Here is a 25252-nt window from a genome sequence, read left to right as displayed (position 1 = left end):
AAACCATAGAGAATTGTATATCGTATACAATTTGCAACCATAGAATTAGGGTCATAGAGTTTTAAAGCATTTCCTGGCTCAAAATTCAAAAAGCAGATATTAAGAGGGAACAAAATAGGTAAGGGTAGGATGAACAACTTAGACATTTGCAAGGTAAGTGCGAGCGTTTTCCACACTACCCCCGTATAAAAAAAACCATCAAACAACGCACCTCGACCTCGAGCCGGCAAGACAACAAAAGAAACCCCGCTTTTGATCGAACAACCTTGCCATTTGCATTAGATGGAATGGCAATGTGGCGTTTTTATAGCCACCCTTCAGTAAAAAACCGATTTCAAACCTTGTTGCCCTCCCAGGGCGTTCGATATATTATAATTAGAAATGGGCGATGGCGAGAGCCGTTATTTCGAGTCACGAAATTAGATGGCGAAGATCAATGGTCAGTCCACGGCCACCTTGCTGCCAGTCTGAATCGAGCCACGGGGCTAATAGGAGCCCTTACCGCATTTCGTGTATGATGGGTTGCGCAAGCAGTGGCCCCGTGGGCAAAGTTGCCGAATCGGTTAAGGATTTGGCCAGTAAGGAAGGCAAGGCGGTGCAAGGTGAGTTTAGACGGGATGGGTCAATAAAATGCGGAAAATACGGGTAGAACACGTATTCTAAACGTGCACGCTCGCACATTAGAAGATTTGAATAAATCTTTTTAAGAGGTATTCGCCAGATACTGTTAGAATATTTTGTCATCATTGTGGGCATCGATATAATTGTTATTCAAAAATTCAGGCTGCTAGATCTGAAATCGAAAAAGAAAATAATTTTTTTCCGAAAATTTAAATAAAGTTCTGTGCTCATTTTATTCTAACGTCACTTTGACATGTAACCTAAAAATTGGTTAACATAGAAGCATATGTTAGTGAGATGTCAAACTGACATCTTACATAGAGTAATCATATTATTTGAAAATCTTATAATCATAGAAGATTATCATATTATTCAAATTAATCGACGAACTTCGCTCAACTATTACCTAAGAACATGCAGAGCATCATTGCTCCTCTGGATTCCTCGTTAGTATCAAGCTTGAAAAGATGCGTGACAAAATTGTGGAATATGGAGTCTGGATCAAGATATTGCAGGTTGATTGACACTACAATTGTTGTTGTTCGACAAATTGATAAAAATGCGTTTCGCCTATTGACAATTTCCCTTGTCACAAATCGATGAAAACCATGGTCAAATTGAACGAATTGCGCTTCAAAATTCTCCAATTCTGGCCCATCTGAGATTTGCTTAAAAGGGGTGCCACGCTTGATCACCGCTGATCAAAAGCTACAACGCATTGTCGATTCCAAACGCATTTTGGCGTTGTTTAATCGGATTGTACAGGAATTTTTTGTGTCAGTATGTGACAATGGATTAAAATGGAAATAAGGATGCCCCACCACTTGATGCAATCATACAGGTTTGCATACAACTTACACACACCAGTAGTAAAAGACAGAAAAAGGGATGTAAGGTTGCTCGAAGGGGTTATAACGCGATTTCCTTACGTGACGACTACTGTGAATTCACTGATACCGCAAGCAGCGTTAAGGTATTTCGTCTCCATCAAATATAACGTGAAATTGTAATGTTCTTTATCATATAATCCCACATCTGTTCTAGAATTCGGAGCAGCGACCAAAGATACCCTAATCTCGGGCGTCAACCACGTAAATGAAGTCGTAGGTTCTACTTTCAAATCCGCCGAAAACGAAGTGGTGAACCTAACCTCCAAAGCGACGAGCTTCCTAGGTCACGCTGAAGATGAAACCAAAGACATGAAGAAGGAGGCTGAGCAACTAGAATCCAACGTTTCGGAAAATGTGAACGAAGCCATCTCTGATGCAGAAACCGTGGTGATGTCGGAGGTAGGCAACATGCATAACGACGTGGGTGACTTGAGCGACGAGGTCAAGGGTCACTTGGAGAAGGAGACGGAGAAAATGATCACTATGGATGGTGACAATTTGATTTTGGAAGATATCGAACATTTTGATCATCTTGGAGAGGCTGTTGATAAGAATGTGAAGAAGGTGGAGGAGAAGTTGATGGATGTTGAGGTTGAGGATTTGAAGAATTCTCTAACGACTGCGGGAGACGCGAAGAAAGAAGAATGAGAGAAGAAGTCTAATCGGTGAGTGAATCTATTTCTATGGTCTTCCGGAAGAATAGTTGCTAAAGAATATTCATGATTACTTATTTTGACACCTAAGAATAACAAGTACAAAGTACAAACTAATAACTTGACTTCCTTCTTTCTTACTTTGAATCTCTCGTAAGAATCATTCAAAATACTAATTACTTATCGTTCATACATCATGAGAAGTAATATTACTTCTCACTCTACACTCCTTATTTCGATACTGGTATCGAAAAAACCATGAATATACCATGAATATTTTCCAAACAGTAAATATGAATAACGAATATTAGGCTACTCTGTGACAGTTGTAGAAATATTAGATGTACTCTATGGTGCCAGTACTTTGTGGTGCTCTGTGAAAATCTTCTTCTTCTTGAGAAGGCGTACCGCTTGTTTTCTTCGGTTTATGTTTCATGTGACGTGGATTGCCAGCTGTCTCACCATCGCTTTGAGTTTGGTGGACGTCCAAAAAGTCTTCTCCCAAGATTTTTATTGTCCCTGGTGATATTTGCCATTCTGTCTAGGCTAATTCTGCCCACATGCTGGTTCTTTTCTCTCCGCCTTTCCTTATCCATCTGAACACATTTTCCACTTGGAACTTTTCTCTATCTCTGTCTCTGTGAAAATCAATCTCATGAATACTGAATATATTTTTAACACCCACAATGTGTTCATTCCTTACGTTATAAAAACGAGCACGCATATTTTCCCCTATTTTCTAGAAACTGATACGCCCCTGTACTCAATTCCAAGAACAATTTCTTTCGTGTACTGTTATTATGTATTGATCCAAATTATTCAGTAGGCCATTTCAGGAATGTGTAAACCGAAAGTCTATTTGCTCGCATTTAATACTGCAGTTTTGATGAAATTGCTTTTCCTTTCAGTGACCTGTTGGAACGCTTTGCCATTGCCTGACTTTACAGCAATGACTTTGCCAAGAAATGTGTGACCTGAGCTAGAGCAATTGAGAGATGATATCAAATAAATAAAAAATCCGTCCATATAATATTTATTAGGTTTGAAAAAGGCTGTAGTTTCCTACCTGCGAACAACAGTTATATCTTCCATGATCGATTTTAACATAAGTACTTAAATATTATAAGATAAATCTTTAAATTTTAATGTAAAAAAATTGTTAGTGAATGTGATTTATATTTTGTTGGCTACATTGAATTAATCTGGTTGAAACTGTGTTATATTTGTAATAAAGTTAACAGTTCTACTGAATGTTTTCTCTCTTTATCAACCAATCAATCAGAGAAATGCAAATGAACGTTTATTATTTTCAGTCCAATTCTCCTGTATATGTTCAGTTTTACAATGCAACCCTGACTAACAAAAAGAATTAATATGATTTTTATTGTGATTTAAATAAGGGAATTTTCCTGACTTTTATTATATGACTGTACTATGAACCTTTTATAGATTGCAATGACATTTAGTCACGAAACATGCAAATTAATTACTGTCGACGACTTGAAGAGGTCATGAAGTCATTGTTCTCTTCAATGTGTTAAAAAATCTCAACAGAACATGATAACACATAATATATTCATATTAATTTGTATTATTCAAATTGTAAATGAAAACATAAAATAAGAAATATGTCAGTTCGAAATATATAAGGCACTAATCAAATATAATCATAGATTTAATGTTATTCTATGGCTATGAATCATAGAAAAAAAAAGATTCTTCTATGATTTTTTTCGCTCAATTCTATGGTTAGTATCTATGTACATTCTGATCATAGAAGGTTGAAAAACATAAAAATGAAGGATATTCGTTCGAATATCTGTAAAAGATAATTCAATAATTTTACCAATTTCATTGATTTTTGAAAATAATTTTATGCACTTGGTAATAGCATTTTTTTTTAAATAAAATCGTTTAATGTTGTCAATACTGATTTAAATTATGACAGCAGGAATTGAGGTTATATTTACTATTTCTGCTAATCGAGCAAAACCCCAGAATGACAATTAATAATAGTACTTATTTATAAGGATGAATGAGCTGAATATGTGAATTTCAATATGTGTTTCGGACCATTCTCCAAGTTATGCCATTGGGGTCCCCTTTCGGCGATATGTCAGTACTTTCACAATTCATTATTAGGCGATTTTAACAAAATACTTTACAGGTATAATAAAATGCGTAACTGGTATGACTATGCATTGTAGTAATTTACTATGGCCTGGAAAATCATATATGGGAATGTTGAATACGTTGTGTTTCATGAGTCTTGCAGGTTTAACATTGTACAATTTTTTGTCTGCCATTGCCCATGGTCCTGGATTTTTACCAAACAATTGGGTCCCTGTAGGTATTGAATTAATTCACTTGGTCATTATCTCATATTGACACCTTTTAGGGCAATATGAATGATGTGAAGCTTATGCAGTTCTGCAAAGTCTGCAATTCCTATAAGGCTCCTAGATCTCACCATTGTCGTAAATGTGAGTCATGTAAATCATTTAAACTGAGAAATTATAATTTTTCCATTATTTAAGGCAATCGTTGTGTACTTAAAATGGATCATCACTGCCCATGGATCAATAATTGTGTTGGTTGGGGTAACCACGCACATTTTATTGCATTCCTTAGTTTTGCTACTATAGGCTGTTTGCATGCATCATTCATTCTGGGAACAACACTCTACAGGTCGGTATACAGGGTGTACCCCATTGATGTCCACCACAGGCATCAAGTAGTGTATTTGGGACTGTATGGGACCATATTTTGTGTCCTGTCTTTGGGATTTGCAATTGGAGTAGTTATAGCAGTAGGCATGCTTCTATACTTCCAAGTGAGTATAAAATAAAAACACTAATTAAATTGTCACCCTGTAGTACTTTATAGTAGGATTCTAGTGAGATTCTGAAATAAGTGATGTTTCTTCAGATGTACTTTACATTGAAAAAAATTGGTAGAGGCTTTCTCAAATTAATTAAATGATCACAAAAAAGACTAAAAAAGATTTTTAGTCTATATTTGACTCATTTTTAGAGCAGTAGTGTAATCATTCCTAGAGTAAAATTTTATTTGATTCAATCTGAAAACTTTTTTGAAGATAAACTTTTTCAGATAAGGGCTATAGTGAGAAATAGAACTGGCATAGAAGACTGGATAATTGAAAAGGCTGCTTATAGACGGAGACATTCCAATAAACCATTCTTATATCCTTACGATTTAGGTATATGGAGAAACATCAAACAAGTTGTTACTTTTAGCTGTCAACCCATTGGTGATGGAATCTATTGGGATGTTGTCGATGGATGTAATCAGTATAGTTTAACTGTAAGAGTTTTATATATGATTTAAAATTTATTGGTTGATTGTAGGCGTGTTTTTGAGAACGAAAATTTGAGATAAACTCTCTTGTACAGATCTATACATTCCTTAAATTTACCCAAATTTTTCATTTGATCTTAAGCTGTAAATAACACAAACCTGCTATTTCTCAACTGTTAAGTTTTAGTGAAGAATCCGAAATAGTCCTGAGATTTTATCGTTAATATTTACTTTTTGAGATCACCACATTAAAAATATTTAAATAGTTATTGGATTTCTGGTACCAATTTCTTAAAATTTTGTTGGCCTGTGTAATTGATCTCAATTTGTAACCTAATCTGAAATCCATTCATTCAGGTTGAACAATTGAAGCAAAAGAAAGAAAAAAGATCTCGAGCAAGACTTTATACTGTTGTGAAAGGTGCTTCCGGTTATTGGTTCCCCGTAGTTCATGGGGTAGGAGTCTTCTGCCATCCTCCTTGTACCGACGAGGAAAGGATAACCCTCCAGCCTGACGATGAAGTTGTAGTCACCAGATGGCGCAAGTGAGTTCATATTATTGTTTTAAACTTACAACATATTTATGCGATAACTTTTATCTCCAGGTATTGGCTATTTGGTGAAAAAATACAAGAAGAGAATGGACAACCAAAAAAACGTGTAAGAGGATGGTTTCCTAGATGTTGTGCTGTTGAAACTACAGAAGAAATTCCGTCAACATCTGTACAAGACGGAAATAACAAATATAAAACGAATTAAACAAATTTTCTGTGATCAAGATCTTCTTACTATCTTCCCTTCTACGGTCATTAAATTGTATAATCCTTGATAGATTTGTTGTGAGGAATTAACATAAATTGATTAGGTTAGAAAATTGCAGTTTTTGTTGATTTCTTTCGATTCAAAGCAATATTTTCTGAATATAATGAAGAAAATGAAAGCGCTTTGTTTTTGAAGTTAAGGAGGAAATATTCATATGCTTAGGACTTCCACCAAATTCCTCAATTGAAATTGGTGATATCCAAAATTCCCCCTACTTGCATTCGGTTGTCATCAAAAATATGTGTATAAAAATTAAATAGAAATCCTAATCAAATAAATTTGACCTACTCTAGATGGCGACACCGGCTTACACATCAATACGTACGAACTACTCCAGTAGTTCAATTGAATATCTCCCAGTAGTTCAACTGAACATCCGCCGTATTCTGACAGTTATCTTTCTTTGTTACCAAACATGGATATCTTCGATTGTATTTACCAAGTTTACACATTAAAAATATACATTTATTTAAATGAGCTCTTTTATTTCAAGACTAACCTCAGAAAAAAATAACCCTCATTATTATTTTGGAAAGGAAAAAACCAAACCGCAAACTTGATTCAACTTATCTAATAACAAATTACAAGAACTTACAAGCCTAGCCCATAATAAATAAATACATTTAATTCTTTAACAGACAATAAAATACAAATAATTTACAATTTAGGGTATGCATATACTGATGGGAAAGTTTGCTCATATTCAGGTCTGTACATCTGTTCCCTGATGAAGCACTCCTTATCCTTTGGCTCTGGGTGCACGCTAGCCAACCCTAAAAAACAAAAATAAATTTAATCACACTGAGAACAGCTGTCAAACATAAGGCATTTCCAACTTCTTGTTAGACATGATGCTGAAGGCCTTTATGTCCAAATTGTTCAACATTTCATATCGCGATTACAAAAAGAAACATTGACATTGACCAGTGTATTTCGAAAACAAAGTGTGACTCATATTTATAGGACTGGTTTTTCTTAAAACTATCCGAGGACGCTCTCGATTTAGGAACACCCTGTATTATCTAGGAACATCCACAGGAGAGAAAAGATAACAATCGTTCATAACACCTTGTTACTGCAACTGATCGCACTCGAATGAATCCAGTCAGAAATGGAAAAAATAAATCAATAAATGTTTAGATATAGGCGAAACGACAAGTGAAAAGAATTCTAGAATTTTTTTGAATTAATTCACTTGGTCATTATCTCATATTGACACCTTTTAGAACAATATGAATGATGTGAAGCTGCAGTTGTGCAAAGTCTGCAATTCCTATAAGGCTCCTAGATCTCACCATTGTATAAATCAATAAATGTTTAGATATAGGCGAAACGACAAGTGAAAAGAATTCTAGAATTTCTCCTGTTGGAACACATTGTAACGGGTGTTTTTTTTCGAAGTATATAACTTTAAGTTGGCATTACTGTTCAAGATGGCGACCGATTTAACAGCTGTCAAGTGATTTATTCTCAGATTGGTTTGGCAATTCATCATGAATAGCTTCACGCCTGAACAACGCTTGCAAATAGTGCAATTTTATTTCGAAAATAATGGTTCTGTGCGGAATACGTATCGCGCACTACGTCCATTTTATTTTGTTTAGTGATGAAGCGCACTTCTGGTTGAATGGCTACGTCAACAAACAAAACTGCCGCATTTGGAGTGAAGCTAATCCTCGAGTGTATGTCGAAACACCGTTACATCCAGAAAAACTGACTGTTTGGTGCGCTTTATGGGCAGGTGGAATCATTGGTCCGTACTTCTTCAAAAACGATGATGGCCAGAACGTTACAGTCAATGGTGATCGGTATAGAACCATAATTACTAACTTTTTCATTACTGAATTGAACAACCATGATGTCCAGGAGCTGTGATTCCAATAAGACGGCGCAACATGTCACACAGCTCGTGCCACAATCAATTTATTGAAAGACACGTTTGGTGACCGCCTAATTTCACGTTTTGGACCTGTGAATTGGCCTCCAAGATCCTGTGATTTAACACCGCTTGACTACTTTCTGTGGGGCTATGTAAAGTCCTTGGTCTATGCGGATAAGCCACAAACCCTCGACCATTTGGAAGACAAAATTCGCCGTGTTATTGCCGATGTACGACCACAAAAATTGGAAAAACTCATCGAAAATTGGACGTCCAGATTGGACTACATCCGAGCCAGCCGTGGCGGTCATATACCAGAAATCATATTTAAAATGTAATGCCACAAGATTATCTTGCGGATAAAGAAAATTCATGTCAATCGAATAATCCATCGTTGTTTTATTGCAATTTAAAGTTCTATAGCTCTAAAACACCCTTTACTTACCACGTTTGTAAGCATAATTCACCACCTCGACAGCAATTTTGAGGGAAACATCTACAACTGTACTCAACGGTGGATAGAGGGAACCAGACTCCAATTCTTCCTCTCGCACAATGTTGGCCAGCGTCTGTAATACGAAATTTACAGGTAAAACACTTGAATCGAATAACATACAAGAATCTTACCCTTGCAGCAATCAGGAAAGTCTGGTTGTCGATTGTCAACATTCCAGAACAGATTACTGCCAGCGCCACTCCTGGGAAAATGTAGGAGTTGTTGCCTTGACCCGGGGTGAAGGTTTTACCCTTATATTCGACTGGGGGAAACGGACTGCCACTGGCAAATATGCATCTTCCCTGAAAAGGTTAGATTAGGTTAGGTTAGGTTTGGAAGATTTATTTGGATAAAATAAATATATAATAAGCGATAATATTGAACTACGGGCGACTAAGATATACACACATCGTATGATTCCTTTAGTAGTTCAAATGAACTTTCACCATTGCCCTTGTATGACCGCCAACTCTGATGTTAGGGTCGTTAATACTTTCACACAACTCATGTTGCATATTACAATGTATTTCATTGCAAACTCAGCAAAACTACACGTGGGTGTCTTAGTATCAGGCCTCTACTGATAGTGGCCTGATAGTGATAAGATTGTAATTTTGATTATCAGGTGTGTGAATAAGTCTTTCCCGTTTTTTGTAAGAGATGGCGCCACCAATACTGTGCGAGTATTTAATGGTTACATATGTCATAATCAAAGCTTATTCATCTGTCAACAATTCCACACTAACACATTAGTTGAAATTTTTTCGCATCATAAATTTTTGAAATCGTGAAAATGTCGAAATTTGAGCCGAGTCGACGTCATTTGCGGGAAGTTTCACTTTATTGGTTCAATTTGAAGAAATCTGCTGCCGAGGCGCATCGGTTGCTTCAGGAAGCTTATGGAGTAGGTTGTGTCGATGATTCAAGTGTTCGCGGATGGTTTCGACGCTTCAAAAGTGGCGATTTCGACGTGGAAGACAAGGAGCTTTCCGGGCGGCCGCAAATCTTTGAAGATCAAGAATTGGCGACTTTGCTTGATGAAGATTCGTGTCAAACGCAAGAAGAACTTGCTGAAGCATTGGGAGTTGACCGAACAACCATTTCCAAGCGTTTGAAAGCCATGGGAATGATCCAAAAGCAAGGAAATTGGGTGCCGTACGAACTGAAGCTGAGAGACGTCGAACGGCGTTTTTTTCACTTGCGAACAGCTGCTTCAGCGACATAAAAGAAAGGGTTTTCTGCATCGTATCGTGACTGGCGATGAAAAGTGGATCCGTTACGATAATCCGAAGCGAAGAAAATCATGGGGACTACCCGGCCATGCATCATCATCGACGGCCAAGCCAAATATTCATGGCGCCAAGCTCATGCTCTGTATATGGTGGGACCAGCTAGGTGTGGTTTACTATGAGCTTCTGAAACCGAATGAAAGGATCACAGGCGAGGTCTATCGACGACAATTGATGCGTTTGAGCCGCGCACTGCGAGAAAAACGGCCACAATACTCCGACAGGCACGACAAAGTTATTTTGCAACATGACAATGCTCGCCCACATGTTGCACAGCCGGTGAAAACATACTTAGAAACGCTCAAATGGGAAGTCCTACCCCACCCGCCGTATAGTCCAGACATTGCTCCGTCTGATTACCATCTCTTCAGATCGATGACGCATGGCCTAGCTGACCAGCACTTCCATTCCTACGGGGAAGCCAAAAAATGGGTGGATGACTGGATAGAGGCCAAACCGGTCGAATTTTTTCGCAACGGGATTCGTATGTTGCCAGAAAGATGGGGAAAAGTTGTAGCTAGCGATGGCCAATACTTTCAATAATTCATTTGTAACCATTTTTTCACAATAAAGGCTCAAAATTTGAAAAAAAACGGGAAAGACTTATTCACACACCTGATATCATAGGTATTGTTATTTGTATTAAGTCTAATCAGATCAGTTCATTTAATCTCTGTTCAACTCTTAGGCCTCTGTTAAACCTTTCAGAAGCTTAGAGCTTTATCCAACAGCGACTGGTTAGACGGTTCTTTGGCAGAACCCTTCACTAGACAACTAGTTCTACGAGACTAACCAACGATTTTGAGAAAGTACATACCGGTATCTATACTTTGAGATGGAGTAAAAGTAATGATTCCTTCTAGATATAAGTGTTAGATAGTTTCGTAGCTAAAGCAGACTACCCTATACTTACTTCCGTATACTTATAAGCCTCCTCAGCTGTACATTCGGCCTTATTCGTGGGATTGCTGAGGGCGAATATGACGGGCCTATCGTTGTTCCTGGCCATCTCCCTCAGGATTTCGGGAGTGAAAGCTCCAGGCATCGCCGCCGCGCCGATTAAGATCGTGGGCTTGATCTCCTTGACCACCTCTTCCAGGGTTCTGACGGGAGGATGAGGGTGTGCGTAGACGGCCTTGTGGTGGTTGATACCGCCTTCCGGTCTGTCCTTGACGATGAGTCCTTTGGAATCCACCATCCATATCTTGCGTCTTGCTTCCTGTTCGCTGATACCTAGAATATATAAGGTGAGTTGTGTAAAATGATCGGAGGAGTCTTATAGGTTAGGTTCGTTCAATTGGTGGATGTTATTTTGTATTTCCAAGACAGTGGACATAGTATTTGTGTGGAAATAATAATATCAGGTGAACAACTTTGCTTTTGATGTTTCAAGATAGATGGCTGTAGCGGTAGTTGTATTAATCGATTTGTGTCTGCATCATAAGGTTATTTTCGATTGAACATGTCAGCTAACAAGCCAAATTCTCGTCATTTGTGGGAGGTTTTAATTTTCTGCTTCAATATGAAGAAATCTGCGACTGACGCTCATTGAATGCTTTCAAATACCTATGGTGAGGCCGCAATAAATACCTATGGTGAGGCCGCAATTAGTGAAAAAATATGCCGAGAGTGGTTTCAACGCTTCAAGAATGGTGATTTTCACGTTGAAGACCAGCATGCGGTGGCAGACAGAAGGTTTCAGAAGATGCAGAATTGGAGGCATAACTTGATCAAGACTAGTGTCAAACGCAACAAGAATTGGCAGGATCATTGGGAGAGACGTAACAAGCCATTCCAAAACGCCTGAAAGTCATGGGAATGATTCAGAAAGATGGAAATTAGGTGGCGTACGAGTTGAAGCCGAGAGATGTTTGTTGAACGCCGTTTATTTGCTTGTGAACAGCTGCTTGCAAGGCAAAAAGGATGGGAGGAGAAGGAGGAGAAGAAGGAAAGGAGGAGGAGAAGGAGAGAGAAGAGGAGGAGAAGGAGGAGGAGGAGGAGGAGAGAGAAGAGGAGGAGGAGGAGGAGGAGGAGGAGAAGGAAGAGGAGAAGGAATAGGAGGAGGAGAAGAAGAAGAAGAAGGGGGAACAGTTCGGTTGAATTTGGACACAGAAATGAACACGAAAAAGGTCAAGTGTCATACAAGATGTAAGACTCACCTTCCTCCTTCATAGCCATTACGCACAGCTCCGCAATACCCAGGTTAGCCTCGCCAGCCCCCTGGAAGACGATCACGTTATCCACCAGCTTCTTCTTGGTGATCCTCAAGGACGCCAACACGCCGGCCACCGCGACGCCAGCCGTGCCCTGGATGTCGTCGTTGAAGGTGCAATAGCCGTCCTTGTACTTCTCCAGCAGCCTGAAGGCGTTGCTGTTGCCGAAGTCCTCGAACTGTATCAGGCAGTTCCTGCCGAAGCGTCGGACCACGGCGCGCATGAACTCGTCGAGGAACTCGTCGTACTCCTCGCCGGTGACTCGTTTCTGCCTGAGGCCGAGGTAGAGCTCGTTCTCGAGCTTGGCGGGCGAGTTGGTGCCCACGTCCAGGGTGATAGGCAGGCAGTAGTGCGGTTTGATGCCGCCCAGGGCGGTGTAGAGGCAGAGTTTGCCGATGGGTATGCCCATGCCGTCCATGCCCTGGTCGCCGATGCCCAGGATGCGTTCGCCGTCGGTGACGACGATGGCCCTGACGTCGCGTTCTGGCCTGAAACAGATGAAAGATCAATTGGTGAGAAGAGACAACAATCGTTCGAAGCGTCTGGTTATCAGCATTCAAGTGAAGCAAGTTTGATGGAAATTCATTATCGAATAAAATAAAACAAGTAATTTCCACGATTATTCTTAATGTCTACAACTGTTGGTATTCTACAGGGTGTTTCTAAATTGAGGGTACAAAGGGAAATGAGAGATTTCGAAAAATGCTTTGTTTTCTAGATACCGGGTGATACTTGTAGTCTTACTTTTTGGGATCATAATTCCAGTTTATCGAATCTTTGTCAATCTTCGCTACAAATTTGGTAAGTAAGTACCAAAACTTGAAATTAATTTATTCATCGCAGCTTACTGACTGGATTTCGAGAATAATTTGGATTTTCCTGAGGTTTACTAGGGAATTGTCTATTTTTTTCTCGAAATTGGTAGCAGATAGAACAAAACAACAAGAAATCAAATAGTATGGTACTCTGGAGGAAAGAAAAAAATATCAGCCTCAGATTTGCATTCGAAATTAGCATATCACATGATGAAAACTTCAAATTAGAATATCTATGCCAATTTTAAGTAGTTTTCTCATATCACCTTCCCCTTACAGATATTCAGCTTAAATTTGATATAGAAATTCCAAATTAAAGAGTTCATCATGTGGTCCTGACTTTGAATGCATATCTACAGGGTAATATTTAATAAGCTCAAAGACTCTCTCTGATGGTAGTATAAAAGTTGATATTAATTTAAATAAAAAGCAACCTCTCAGAATGTATCGCATCCGTAAACTGGACAAGTCCAGGTGAACGATCATCGTGGGCCACAAGGATTTCCATGAGGAATCCCAAGGGCCTGTCTCACGCTCAGGAAGCGATACTTCGACTCATCGTCGAGGTTGCAACCACTCTCAATTTGAGTTGAGAATGTGTGAAGATATACTACAGAAATGATCCTGTGAAGTATGATCTTAATTTTAAAATTTCAAAATTTTGGCATGGTCACCATGAATGGTGTAGAAGAACTTGGTATAGTTAGTCCACTAGCGACATCTGTGACGAAATTATTCAAGCTTGTGTTTGGAACGCCATCTGTAGTAAAGTAGTGTAAGTTTCTCCCTGTGCGTTTTGTTCATTGAAATATAGATGGCGCCATTAATCTAAAAATTATTGATTGAATTTCGACCACTGGTAGTTGAAAAAATGTAAACAGAAACTTTGTCTACTACTACAAGAAAACAAGAAGTGTCTTATCTGCTACCAATTTCGAATTCTCTAGTAATCCTCAGTAAAATCTAAATTATTATAAAGATCCAGTTAGTAAGATGTGATAAATAAATAAATTTTGAGTTTTGGTACTTATTTACTCAATTTGTAGAGAAGATTAATGAAGATTCGATAAACTGGTGTAATCATCGCAAACAAGGCCCATATATCGATAACAAAGCCTTTGCGGGGAAAAAAAACCTGAACATGGTTCAGGTTTTTTTTCTTGTAATTATCCAAGGAACCTCTGATTTTCCTTTGTACCTCCAATTTAGGAACTACCTGTATATATAGAACTAACCAGTAGATATTTTGAAGAATGAATTGACGAACATATAAAAAATTTTCTCAACAACAAGAAAGATTAAATATATTCCATTCATCTATTGGATCTAGGGCATCATTTTAACCACGATTTTGAAATTTTACATATCTAAAATAAAAATGATGTCCTTACTTGCCTAGAAGCCTTAGATATAACATAGCCTATATAATGACCTAGAGTTATTCCCGGATTTCTATATCAACCACCTTGAACTTCGCGTTCATGAAATAATTGTAGGCGGTAATCAAATATGAGGCTTGCACTAGGAACAAAACAAACTATTAGATGGCCTTGAAAACGCGTGTTACCACAAACTATTTTTAATCGTTCTTACAACTGACTACAAGAGTTATCAACTTCCCTAAGATGAGTAATCGGAAAACACTAATTAGATTACGCAGAATTTCCTTGCAAAATCAAGAAAACCTTTCCTCGAAATTGTTTCGACCTTGCCAACTCTTCAAACAATAATTATTTCCACAATCAAGTTGCAAGTGTTCTTCTATCAACACCTGTAGAACCGTTATTTCTCAATTAATCCTATAAAATGGATTTGAAATTTCCTCTCAGGAAATTCATTGTTCTTTGTGTAAAGAAATTTTGCATAATATTGAACAAGTTTGTATAATATTTATTTTTTTTAATGGATTCTGTCTTTTACTTCATGGAAATTCTTTACAGGTAGAAAAGTGTTTTCCACTTATCTTAGATTAGTGGAAATTAGTTTGTTTTATCTAACAAATCTAATCTAACTTTGTTTCATATATAAATCTCGACCATAGAAGTAAATGTGACAACTGACACTAATGACAAATGTCAATCACTTACCAGTTCTTCAAGACGTCGTAGACGTGTCCCTTGTCGTAGATAGTGATGTACATTCCCCTGTTATGGGTATACAGGGTGCTGAACATCTGACAGGCGGTACCAACAGTGGGGGTATAGACCAGAGGTAGAAGTTCTGTGGTATATTTGCCCATAAGTTTGAAGAACAACTTCTCGTGACGTTCCTACGGAAATTAACACTTTGTTTGAACTGTTTTAACACAAGAAATTAATGATGATTTATTGTAGATACTTACCAAGAGACCCATGAGGTAGATGTACTTGTCTATGTCTTTCTCATAGCGGTCCAGCAGGATCTTTGCGTGGTCCACCTGTTGTTCGAAAGACTTGACCCTTGGCGGTAGTAGGCCATGGATTCCCAGACGTTGTCTGTCTTCTCTGGAAAAGGCGAGACCCTGGAGAAAGAAATGTTTTCGTGAAAATGTGGAAAAAGTGGTCTTGAGACTAATCTGAGCTGAATCTTTAAGACAGTACAATGGCGACACATTGGCGTTCACCGGCAAAATCACAAAGCACATGAAGGTGCGGGTGTATAAGGCAGGGACCACTGAATTGCCTTCCTTTAGCATGAGCCTTAAGGTGTAGTTGTTTGATTGATTTTATCTACAACTATTATATGATATGATACTCAAAACTATTGGGTGGATTAAGCCAATTTGGGAAATAATGTGAAAATTTCAGGTTTCTAGGTATTGTCATTCGAAATATACCAGAAAATACTGATACCGCATTGAAATGCAAACGCGAGAACTGCACTTGAAACAGTGTTAAAATTTGCCAAATAAGGTTAAAAATGTTATCCCTTCTTATACATGTAGGGTTGTGGAATAAGCACCTTGATCACTAGATTAGGAATCGATCCGACTCTTTCAAGAGAATTAGAAGACATCGTTCCAGAAAGCACTTTTCACCAGCACAACGTTTCAACTCGGTCTGAATTAATTTTATCTATCATTTTAAAATTGCAAACGAAATTTGCCGAATATCAGAGTGACCTATGATAATCGTGACACTATTTCAGTAAATTTGAAGATATCAAATAATATCGTTTATATGTGTTTTATACCGATTCTTCTAGGGATCTGAAAAGATTACAATTTATGCGAATTAGAGGATCTGGCTGTGCTCTACGTAGGCTTTGTTACTGTGCCCTTACGCCAAGTAAATGGTGAAAAGGTGTTTTCAATCCACAAGGTGAAATGTTCTCCAAATAAAGAGATCTTTCGAACGTCATCATTTTGCCTGAACATCAGTCAGAATTTGTTGATATTTTGCATGTATATAAAGAATAACAATGTCGAGCTCCTCGCAAAATTTTGTCTTGATAGCTTCATAAGAACCACAAAGAATACAAGAAGAGTATCGAAAAAAGAGCTAGGAGATTTTGAGCGCTAGTTCATTCTTGTGCCAATTGCGCCCTTGGAGACCAGATAACTGTATACAAGTATTTCCTTCCAAAGGTGCAATTAGCGTATGAATGGTCTTGCACTCAAAAGCTCCCGACTTATAGTCAACGCTTTCCTAATATTTTTCCAATTTCCTCCTGCTTGATTGAATGAAACGTATTTCATGTTCTCCTATCTAATAATTACGCTAGATATTCAATTATTAATTCCTTCATAATCTACCACTCGAATATCTAGACCGATATTGATTGATACTGATATAATAGATTTATTGAATGGGCTATGTCAAGGATGCTTTCTCTATTATGTTGGCAACCCGCATTTTTTTAATACCGGTGATTGAACTTGCTTTCCAAAACGAAAGTATACTTCGATATTAGTTTTATCTCAATATACCGTTCCGTTTGATGCGGGAATATGATATTTAGTTCATATACAGCTTGGCGTGAAATTATTCTTTATTGATTTGATGAGGATAATTTTTTATTTTTTTTATTACGTAGAATTTATATTTTTATGTGGCAGACTTTTGATCATAATCATTTTAATTTTTGAGTAGACTAAAGACTAAAGGCATCTTCATAGATTAAACCTTTCAGACCGATATTCATTTGTTAAAAAAAATTACCCAATAAGTAAAAAAAACTCTAAAAAGTCAAATTCATCATCACGAGATAAGAAAAGAACTGGATTGGGTGAAATAACGATGACGTCAATTTGAAGTAAATACGTGTAAGATCATTGCTATCGAATTAATCTTTACAAAATAAAATGCTTGATCGTTTATATTTCCATGTGAAGTCAAGTTGTGAAATTGCATTCTAGCAGCTCTTTTAATTCTACTTTTTTTAATACTATTTCTTTTCAACAATAATTCTTGAATTTAAAATTATGTGCCCAATAAAAAACAGTGAATAATTTGAGATAATTTGAAAATTGGGTCTCGCATTCATCGAGAGCCACCAATACGAACATTTCTTATAAAAATAACAACAATTGAATGAAGATACCCTTATTTATTAAAAAAATTAACGTTGAAACAATATAACACGAAATCATTTAACATTAAATTTTACACTCAACTTAACATCTACCATTCGAGACGCAAAAGAAGAAAAAGAAAACGCATCTATGACTTTCCGGCACGCCCCTGACCGTTCCTCTTCTTCTTCACCTCCGGGCCCTTGCACGCCCTCTCGTGGACATCCAACCTATCCGGGGCGAAGGTCCTCCCGCACCTCCTGCAGGGTACCAACTCCGCCAGGTGGTTCTCCCAGATCCTGTTGAAGGTGCCAACGAAATCCACCTCTCCGCTGGCGGTGAACTTCACGTCCTCCTTCTGCGGCACCCTCTTGCGTCTGTGCGGCGGCAACTTGGCGTTCTCCTCCTGCCACACTTTCAGACATTCCTCCTCGTGCTCATAGATGGCGGGCACATAGAACTGCTTGCCGCACAGGTAACAGGGGAAGAGAGGGGATTTCACGGGATTCCCCTTGTCGCTGCCTTTCGATGGTCGATCGACTACTTTGTTGTCTTTGTTACGGATGTCGTTTTCACCTTTCTTCATTTTTAGACTCGGAAATTTTGTAGTTAGGGAATCGGTGACGTTGGTTGGAAAAGAAATCTGTACGAATATAAGTTGTTTCGAGCTAAGTGAAGACGTTTGACATCGCGTGACAGGTTAGAAATCGATCGTGTGAGTCACAGATGTTCGCGATGTGTTCTGTGATAGGCGCTGTCGAATCAGAGATTTGACTACTCTGTGGTACAGCACTGAAGTTTTCTCATGGGAAACACCGCGCCACCTACGAAATTGCCAGGAAATAAATATGTGGGTTGACAAGTTGCCTTGATTGAATTCTTGGAAGTTCGATTAATTTAAAGATCAAAATTCGAAAGTTTATTTCTCTAATTCTGTGGTTATTCCGTTCATTCTTCCACATCTTGTAGAACAAAATCGTGCGAGAATATATCAGAAACGCACAGTTCTCATGGTTATATTTTATTATTCTATGTTGGTACTCCGAACTTTCCGCCACGGCTTTATCTGTCAATTCATCAATTTGCCTTAAAGAAATTAGTTCTGCCAACCAACATTTTTCAATGCAAAAATCACTAAATTATATTTATGGAAATATTTCATTAATTTCAACGAAAATGCAATTAATTAGAGAAAATAATGTATAATACTCGTACAGAAGGCTCATTCTACCACTCGTTCATTCCAAAACTCGCCACTTCGTGGCTCGTTTTTGAATTTTGAACTCGTGGAAGAATATCAATGACTTCTGCACTTGTATTATAAATAACTATTTTTGAGCGTTTATATTTTCTGAACCTATCGCTCTATTATTTCGTCACAATGTTCGTATTTTTCAAATTTCGAGTCGTGAAAAAAAGCTAAGGTTCAACTTACTGATGAATCTGTCCTCAAATTCAAGAACTGAATTATGTCGCCCATGAACTCTTCTTAAGTTTCCCTCGGTATTTACAAATGAGCACAAATTTTGATGAAACCATTTAACAATTTGTTGAAGTGTGTATTTTTGCATGATTAAATAGCACTACTCATTTTACACAAATTACTAAGATATCTGAAACACAGGTTTGCTAACTAACTTTTAAGGTAATAAGGGGTGTTTTTTTCGAGGTATATAACTTTAAGTTGGCATTACTGTTCGAGATAGCGACCGATTTAACAGCTGTCAAGTGATTTATTCTCAGTTTGGTTTGGCAATTCATCATGAATAGACTCACGCCTGAACAACGTTTGCAAATAGTGCAATTTTATTTCGAAAATAATGGTTCTGTGCGGAATACGTATCGCGCACTACGTCCATTTTATTTTGTTTAGCGATGAAGCGCACTTCTGGTTGAATGGCTACGTCAACAAACAAAACTGCCGCATTTGGAGTGAAGCTAATCCTCAAGTGTATGTCGAAACACCGTTACATCCAGAAAAACTGACTGTTTGGTGCGCTTTATGGGCTGGTGGAATCATTGGTCCGTACTTCTTCAAAAACGATGATGGCCAGAACGTTACAGTCAATGGTGATCGGTATAGAGCCATGATTACTAACTTTTTCATTCCTGAATTGAACAACCATGATGTCCAGGAGCTGTGGTTCCAACAAGACGGTGCAACATGTCACACAGCTTGTGCCACAATCGATTTATTGAAAGACACGTTTGGTGACCACCTAATTTCACGTTTTGGACCTGTGAATTGGCCTCCAAGATCTTGTGATTTAACCATTTGTTAGACAACATTCGCCATGTTATTGCCGATATACGGTCACAAATTTTGGAAAAAGTCATTGAAAATTGGACGTCCAGATTGGACTACATCCGACCCAGCCGTGGCGGTAATATGCCAGAAATCATATTTAAAATGTAATGCCACAAGATTATCTTGCGGATAAATAAAATTCATGTCAATCGAATAATCCATCGTTGTTTTATTGAAATTTAAAGTTCTATAGCTCTAAAAAAACACCCTATAGTAGCTTCTTTTAAAGGGAACAGCCTTCTTGGATTGGTACCTTTTAACTTGATTCCGTATGGCGCTCGCATCGTCAATGTCGTTTTGAGGTTAAATCAACAATAAACGACTTTTGACAGAAAAAATGAATATTTTGAAATTATGCCGTTGATTGGTCAATTTTTTGTTTAGCACCATCTCAATGAAGTAATGGGAAAAGGAACCAATGCCGAAACTGAGTCGCCAGAGTTATCATAAAGAAAATAAGCGAACACACCAGTATTTTAGACATCTTACAAATGACATGAGAAATGTCAAAGACTAATACACAGTGTTGCCATTATATTGATATTGAATTGCATTATTGATAATGAAAAACACGTTATTTATCTTGCTAATAAATTATCAAAAAAAAACAGGATATCCCCCTTCAAAAAAAAATAATATTTTCAAAAATAAACGGCTAGACTGTTTTATGTGAACCATCGAAGGATCAAACATTTCTAGGTCAACGCGAATAAAAACAATAAGTTCCACTCTAAATTTCGTCAACCACCTTTGTACCCGATAAAAGCTTCCGTTTACGGGTCAAAATCCTCGAAAAACAGAAAAATAAAAACAACAATGGCTAATAAAAATTTCAAAAAGCGAACTTCGTACCAGAGGCTCTCTCTAGTAACTACGGCGAAGGTCAAAGAAAGGTCGACGATGATGCCTGTTTGCATTCGCATCGACTGATTTCATTTTAGTCATTCTGATCGGGATCGATTCGATTTTTTTTTATCTATAGAGCGTCTGCAAGTCCATGTGTAGAGGACATAATAGAAATAAAATGAATAACCTTGCAGTAACAACATTCGAACGAATAAACGTCTAGAAAGGAGAACGTTTTGTCGTTTCCGAAGATAAATATACTAGTTTGAAAGTTGTATTTTTGCGCGAAATCCAGTTGCCAACAGATTGAAAAGATAACTGTTAATTTTAAACCAACTAGAACTTCAAAATGTTCGACATTTCATAAATTATAAGCGACATCTCGTTGAAACTTGATGCCTCTTACAGATCAAATATACAAATAATCAGTTATCAGTTATTTGAAAAAAAAAAATAAAGAGAAATTAATAATCTGTGGGCTAAGCAGCGTTAGGCGCGAGCGATATCTGGATGGGCGACCGCTGGAGATAGCCAATAAATTTCTAACCCGCTTTTACATTTTCAGTGTATGTTTTGAAATGCTTATGCATCATAACAGTGAAATTTCACACCATGGAAATTTTTTATTTTTTTCTCTCTCTTATACCTATACAGGGTGTCACTAAATAAGTGCGAAAGTGTGTGAGGAATGAATCCTTGTCGAAAATTAAAGGGGTCTCTCGTGTAAACAAATGCTCTTATGCTTTGCCTTCGAAAACTAAACGCTTCCAAGAAAAAGAAAAATAACAATTTTTATTTTTTTTATCAAAATTGCTGAAAAGTTGCAATGATATACCAATAAAAACCAACTAGATTTTTTCATTTCCTTTTACAGGAGACTCGTTCATGCACAATGTTGTATTTTATTTTTTTTTATTAGGAAACTATTGCTTTTATGAATACAACAAAGGATTCAAAATAAAATATAGAAAAATCAAGAGAGGATATTCAAGAATAATAAAATATAAATTTGATTATTCTGGAATGAATTATGAAAGTGCAGTATTTGTATTTAAATGTTAACATGAACATGTGATAAACGAAAAACCATATACAATGTCTGATATGTGATTACGGAATATTTTTTAAGTTTTGTTTTGAAAATACATGATTGATAACAAGAACAATAGTATTCCTAGAAAGTCTCCCACCAAGAAAAAATACTGGCAAGGTGGTTAATATTCAATTCACCACATAGAGCATCCTAAATGGATAATACAATCTATAAATTTTCGAGGAAAATAAAAAAAAAATTAGAAAACTTGGCAACACATAATAATGAAAGTGAAAATATAATTTGCTAAGATGATTCTGAATAATAATTTTTTAACGCAAAGTCTTAGCTCATATAGTTAAGTGTTCCTAAATGGGAGGTACAAAAGAAAATGAGAGATTCTTTGGATAATTTTAAGAAAAAAGTTCTGAAAACATGAGCCCGCATATGTTTTCGAGATACAGGGTGTTTCTTATATAGTTCTACTTTTTTGAGATTATACCAGTTTATCTTTATTAATCTCCGCCACAGATTTGATAAATAAGTACCAGAACTTATAATTAATTTATTCATCACAGCTTAAACACTGGATCTTTATAATAATTTGAATTTTCCTGAGGATTACTAGAAAATTTTTTGATTTTTTTGTTCTAGAATTCGGTATCAGATACGACAAAATTAGAAGAAGTGTAGCAGTGGTCCAATGTTTCTTTTTCCTTCTTTTAAAATTAACAAAACTTCACCAAAAAAAGTTCTAGATAAAAGAAACGGACACTGTTCCAGAAAAAATATCGCCTAGTATTAATTAGCACATCACATAATGAAAAATTGGTTAAGTTAAATATCTTGTGAGAAGGGAAGGTGCATTGAGGAAAAACTGGAAAAAAATTCAACTTTAACACCTTGTATCTCGTAAACAGAGCGTTTGGGGTCCCATGTTTGAGGCACTTTTTTTTTGTACCTCCAATTTAGATTCCTCCTGTATTTCAGGATTTTGCAACAAATGAACCCGGGTTCGAATCCCTCCCCTAGATATACATAAAAATTTTTGTTCTTATTTTTCTATCTCTCGAGAAAAGAGAAGAGAAATTATAAACCATAGTTTGAAATTTGTTGTATTTTTCCTCCGAAAGAATAAAATGAGAAGATTTGGGTATTTTCAAGGGAGTTACAATACAAATCTTGCTCAAGACAATGAATCACAACATTAACAACTTAAACCACATCCATCCAAGTTCAGCTTCTTGAACACACAGGAAAAAATAACCAGACCAACAGGAATTACTCAATGGCATAGATAATTAGTAACTCAACTTAATTACATTGTTCAACCATTACCATCGTCACGTAGGTACGTTCAAGGTAAAAAGGTAAATCTCAAAGATTAGAAACGCAGAAAAAATGCTACGATTACCTCCAAAAATTATTATTCTCATAAAATGTATTTTTAATTCGATGGTTTTCAGTTCGAAGCGATAATAGATCTGATTTTCAAGCTAGGAAAGCAAGCGTTTTTTTTCAAATTAATAAATAAAACTAGCATACCTAATTTTTTTTCTAGAAATTCGCTGAACGATTGCTTGATTAGGATTTATTCCATTTTTATGTGTTACAATCAACATAAAAATAAACTGGCGAAATAACCTTCATATTAATTAGCCCATAAAACAAATTCATTATTTCCAAAGGTACCCATATATTCCATCAAATTTTCGAAATGATACAAGACGTAACAAATACAATGTATCAGCAATTCAAATATCCTTATTACATAAACAAATTCACCCAAATAAAACTGGAATGTGATAAATGTTTAGATATTCCTAAAGAAATCAATTCCTCGATGTTTTTATTTGAATCTGCCTTAAAATTGCAAACAAACTCCAGACACAATTATAATTTCGTAATACCCAAAATAAATGTTCGGTTTTTGAAGCTGAACACCTAATCATCGTATACAATTATAATACAATTTAAGCTTATCTAATCAAAATGAATGGCTATTGTAATTCTGCTTTTTCATTCAATATTACCTCACGTCATAACATGAAAATTAGAATAACTATAAAAAAAACGCGTTCGCAAAAATGTAAACGATTAACTTAGCCGAACAATCGAAATAAATAACGCAAATATAAAAGGAAATGAGTTATATCCAAGTAGGTCAATATTCTATTCCCCCTATTATTCATTAATTAGTTTCAAAACTATGTTTTTCATTCGATAATTCCAAAAGAAATTCCATGAAGATACATATTTCTATGATCTCTAATTTAAATTTCGAACATAGAATTTGGCGGTACTTTTCCACAGTAGTAGGTAGCGCAAATTCAATTATTCAACGAACAACCGTATAACCTGGATAGAAAAATCAAAATAACCGTAATGAATTAGCTACTCACTTTATTTAGAGCAGGATCCTGAAGTCTATCGATTCCGCTGCTTGAGGCAGGGCAGTGCGGCTCTCCTGTTGGCTTCTGGCCCAGCTGATCCATGGTTAAATCTTGACAAGCAGACATAGTGGATCTTCGGTTACTTGAACCAAACGAAGCGGTGAACCTCTTATTGCATCTGACAGTCGACGAATGAACGCTATAAATTTCCAACACACTAATATTACCTTGTAAAGCACTACCAAAGGTGAGTGACAATCATGAATTACTCAAGTATTTCACGCAGTGAAAATCTATATTGGATTCGATGCGCGCGCATAGAGGGAGAAATCGCGTGATGGAGATTTCGGTGGTTTTAATTTGCGGAAGAACCGCTATGATATGTTCCGCATATTTTCGGTTTTATCGAAGATATGTCTGATCTAACGTGAACAACATGAAAGTACCTGATGATTTCAGACTTGCAGCGATTGGATGACGGTTCCAAAGATTTGAAGGTCAACTGATGAAGTGTCCGGTTTTCTCTTTTCAATAATCCAAGATTGAATGAATGAAAACATTGAATGCATCGTAGAACACAGAAACTTGTTTCGGAAGCTGAAAATAAACACGAATTTGGAGTTTTTCCAGTATAATGTTGTAAATCTACTTACCTAATCTGCCGGTAAGGGTGAATCTCATTGCGGTCGAACAAAAATGCATTTCAACATTGAGTAACCTTCAAACTGAATGAAAAAATCGATTATCTCATTTGTGTCCTTTTAACATTGAATTTGTTTATTTATATGAGCGCGAGCGGCAAAAACAAATTGCACTGAAGATGTGTTAAACTAATGGAAATTTTGATTACGTGTAGTGATGTGTGTTCGACTTTTTATAGTCCCATTTATTGATCATTCTCGGTTTTATTCGGGATTTTTGATTGAAACCCTTGTAAGGATTCTTTCGTTCTTCGTTAATTGAAAATTTGAATCTGTTTCTATTTCAGGGTCATGTTTACCACAATAAACCTTACGTATAGGAAAAGCGCAATTTCAAAGAGGATGGACTAAAATAGAACTTCAATTTCAAAATTAAAATAGATTAATCAATGAAAATCATAGAAAATAATTTTTTTAATAAACCGTAATTGCATGCGACCGCAACTACCATATATTCTGAAATTGAATATTTATAACTGTTAG

General features: G+C 36.7%; 3 protein-coding genes and 1 non-coding gene across 5 annotated transcripts; 2 read left to right on the top strand and 2 right to left on the bottom strand.

Annotated features, from left to right (window-relative positions):
- Positions 1-405: 405 nt before the first annotated feature.
- LOC123671526 lies at positions 406-3415 on the top strand. The gene is made up of 3 exons (XM_045605419.1): positions 406-602; positions 1666-2176; positions 3073-3415. The coding sequence occupies exons 1-2, from the start codon at positions 437-439 to the stop codon at positions 2157-2159; spliced, it is 660 nt and encodes a 219-aa protein (XP_045461375.1). The 5' UTR covers positions 406-436; the 3' UTR covers positions 2160-2176; positions 3073-3415.
- A 702-nt stretch (positions 3416-4117) lies between these two features.
- LOC123671525 (palmitoyltransferase ZDHHC6) lies at positions 4118-6256 on the top strand. Its single transcript, XM_045605418.1, has 7 exons — positions 4118-4279; positions 4332-4510; positions 4563-4647; positions 4702-4997; positions 5276-5488; positions 5840-6027; positions 6088-6256. The coding sequence occupies exons 1-7, from the start codon at positions 4225-4227 to the stop codon at positions 6239-6241; spliced, it is 1170 nt and encodes a 389-aa protein (XP_045461374.1). The 5' UTR covers positions 4118-4224; the 3' UTR covers positions 6242-6256.
- A 604-nt stretch (positions 6257-6860) lies between these two features.
- Positions 6861-24861, bottom strand: LOC123671524 (NADP-dependent malic enzyme-like). Of its 2 annotated transcripts, XM_045605416.1 has the most exons (10): positions 24722-24861; positions 24515-24665; positions 24078-24267; positions 15338-15496; positions 15084-15265; positions 12128-12669; positions 10882-11201; positions 8811-8981; positions 8629-8752; positions 6861-7077 (listed from the first exon to the last, which is right to left on the bottom strand). In XM_045605416.1, the coding sequence occupies exons 1-10, from the start codon at positions 24768-24770 to the stop codon at positions 6962-6964; spliced, it is 2004 nt and encodes a 667-aa protein (XP_045461372.1). In that variant the 5' UTR covers positions 24771-24861; the 3' UTR covers positions 6861-6961. The 2 variants fall into 2 exon arrangements, with proteins under 2 accessions (XP_045461372.1, XP_045461373.1); XM_045605417.1 differs by lacking the exons at positions 24078-24267; positions 24515-24665; positions 24722-24861 and adding an exon at positions 15937-16066.
- On the bottom strand, positions 13429-13637 carry LOC123671761. The gene has a single exon (XR_006746179.1). It is a non-coding gene; the product is annotated as a small nucleolar RNA U3 (small nucleolar RNA).
- Positions 24862-25252: the final 391 nt, after the last annotated feature.

This window comes from Harmonia axyridis, chromosome 1, assembly GCF_914767665.1.
Source record: "Harmonia axyridis chromosome 1, icHarAxyr1.1, whole genome shotgun sequence".
NCBI classification, from domain to species: domain Eukaryota; kingdom Metazoa; phylum Arthropoda; class Insecta; order Coleoptera; family Coccinellidae; genus Harmonia; species Harmonia axyridis.
Note: the sequence above shows the minus strand (reverse complement) of the source record. Positions and strands in the feature narration are given on the sequence as shown.

Excerpts from the sequence above, each read along its gene's own strand:
- LOC123671526 (XM_045605419.1), top strand. The coding sequence starts at position 437 with ATGGTCAGTCCACGGCCACCTTGCTGCCAGTCTGAATCGAGCCACGGG. Across the intron at positions 603-1,665 it reads GGAAGGCAAGGCGGTGCAAG|AATTCGGAGCAGCGACCAAA; the intron begins GTGAGTTTAGAC and ends CATCTGTTCTAG.
- LOC123671525 (XM_045605418.1), top strand. The coding sequence starts at position 4,225 with ATGTGTTTCGGACCATTCTCCAAGTTATGCCATTGGGGTCCCCTTTCG. Across the intron at positions 5,489-5,839 it reads GTAATCAGTATAGTTTAACT|GTTGAACAATTGAAGCAAAA; the intron begins GTAAGAGTTTTA and ends CCATTCATTCAG. Across the intron at positions 6,028-6,087 it reads GTAGTCACCAGATGGCGCAA|GTATTGGCTATTTGGTGAAA; the intron begins GTGAGTTCATAT and ends TTTTATCTCCAG.
- LOC123671524 (XM_045605416.1), bottom strand. The coding sequence starts at position 24,770 with ATGCATTTTTGTTCGACCGCAATGAGATTCACCCTTACCGGCAGATTA. Across the intron at positions 24,666-24,721 it reads CACCCTTACCGGCAGATTAG|CTTCCGAAACAAGTTTCTGT; the intron begins GTAAGTAGATTT and ends GTTTATTTTCAG. Across the intron at positions 8,982-10,881 it reads AGGCTTATAAGTATACGGAA|GGAAGATGCATATTTGCCAG; the intron begins GTAAGTATAGGG and ends TAACCTTTTCAG.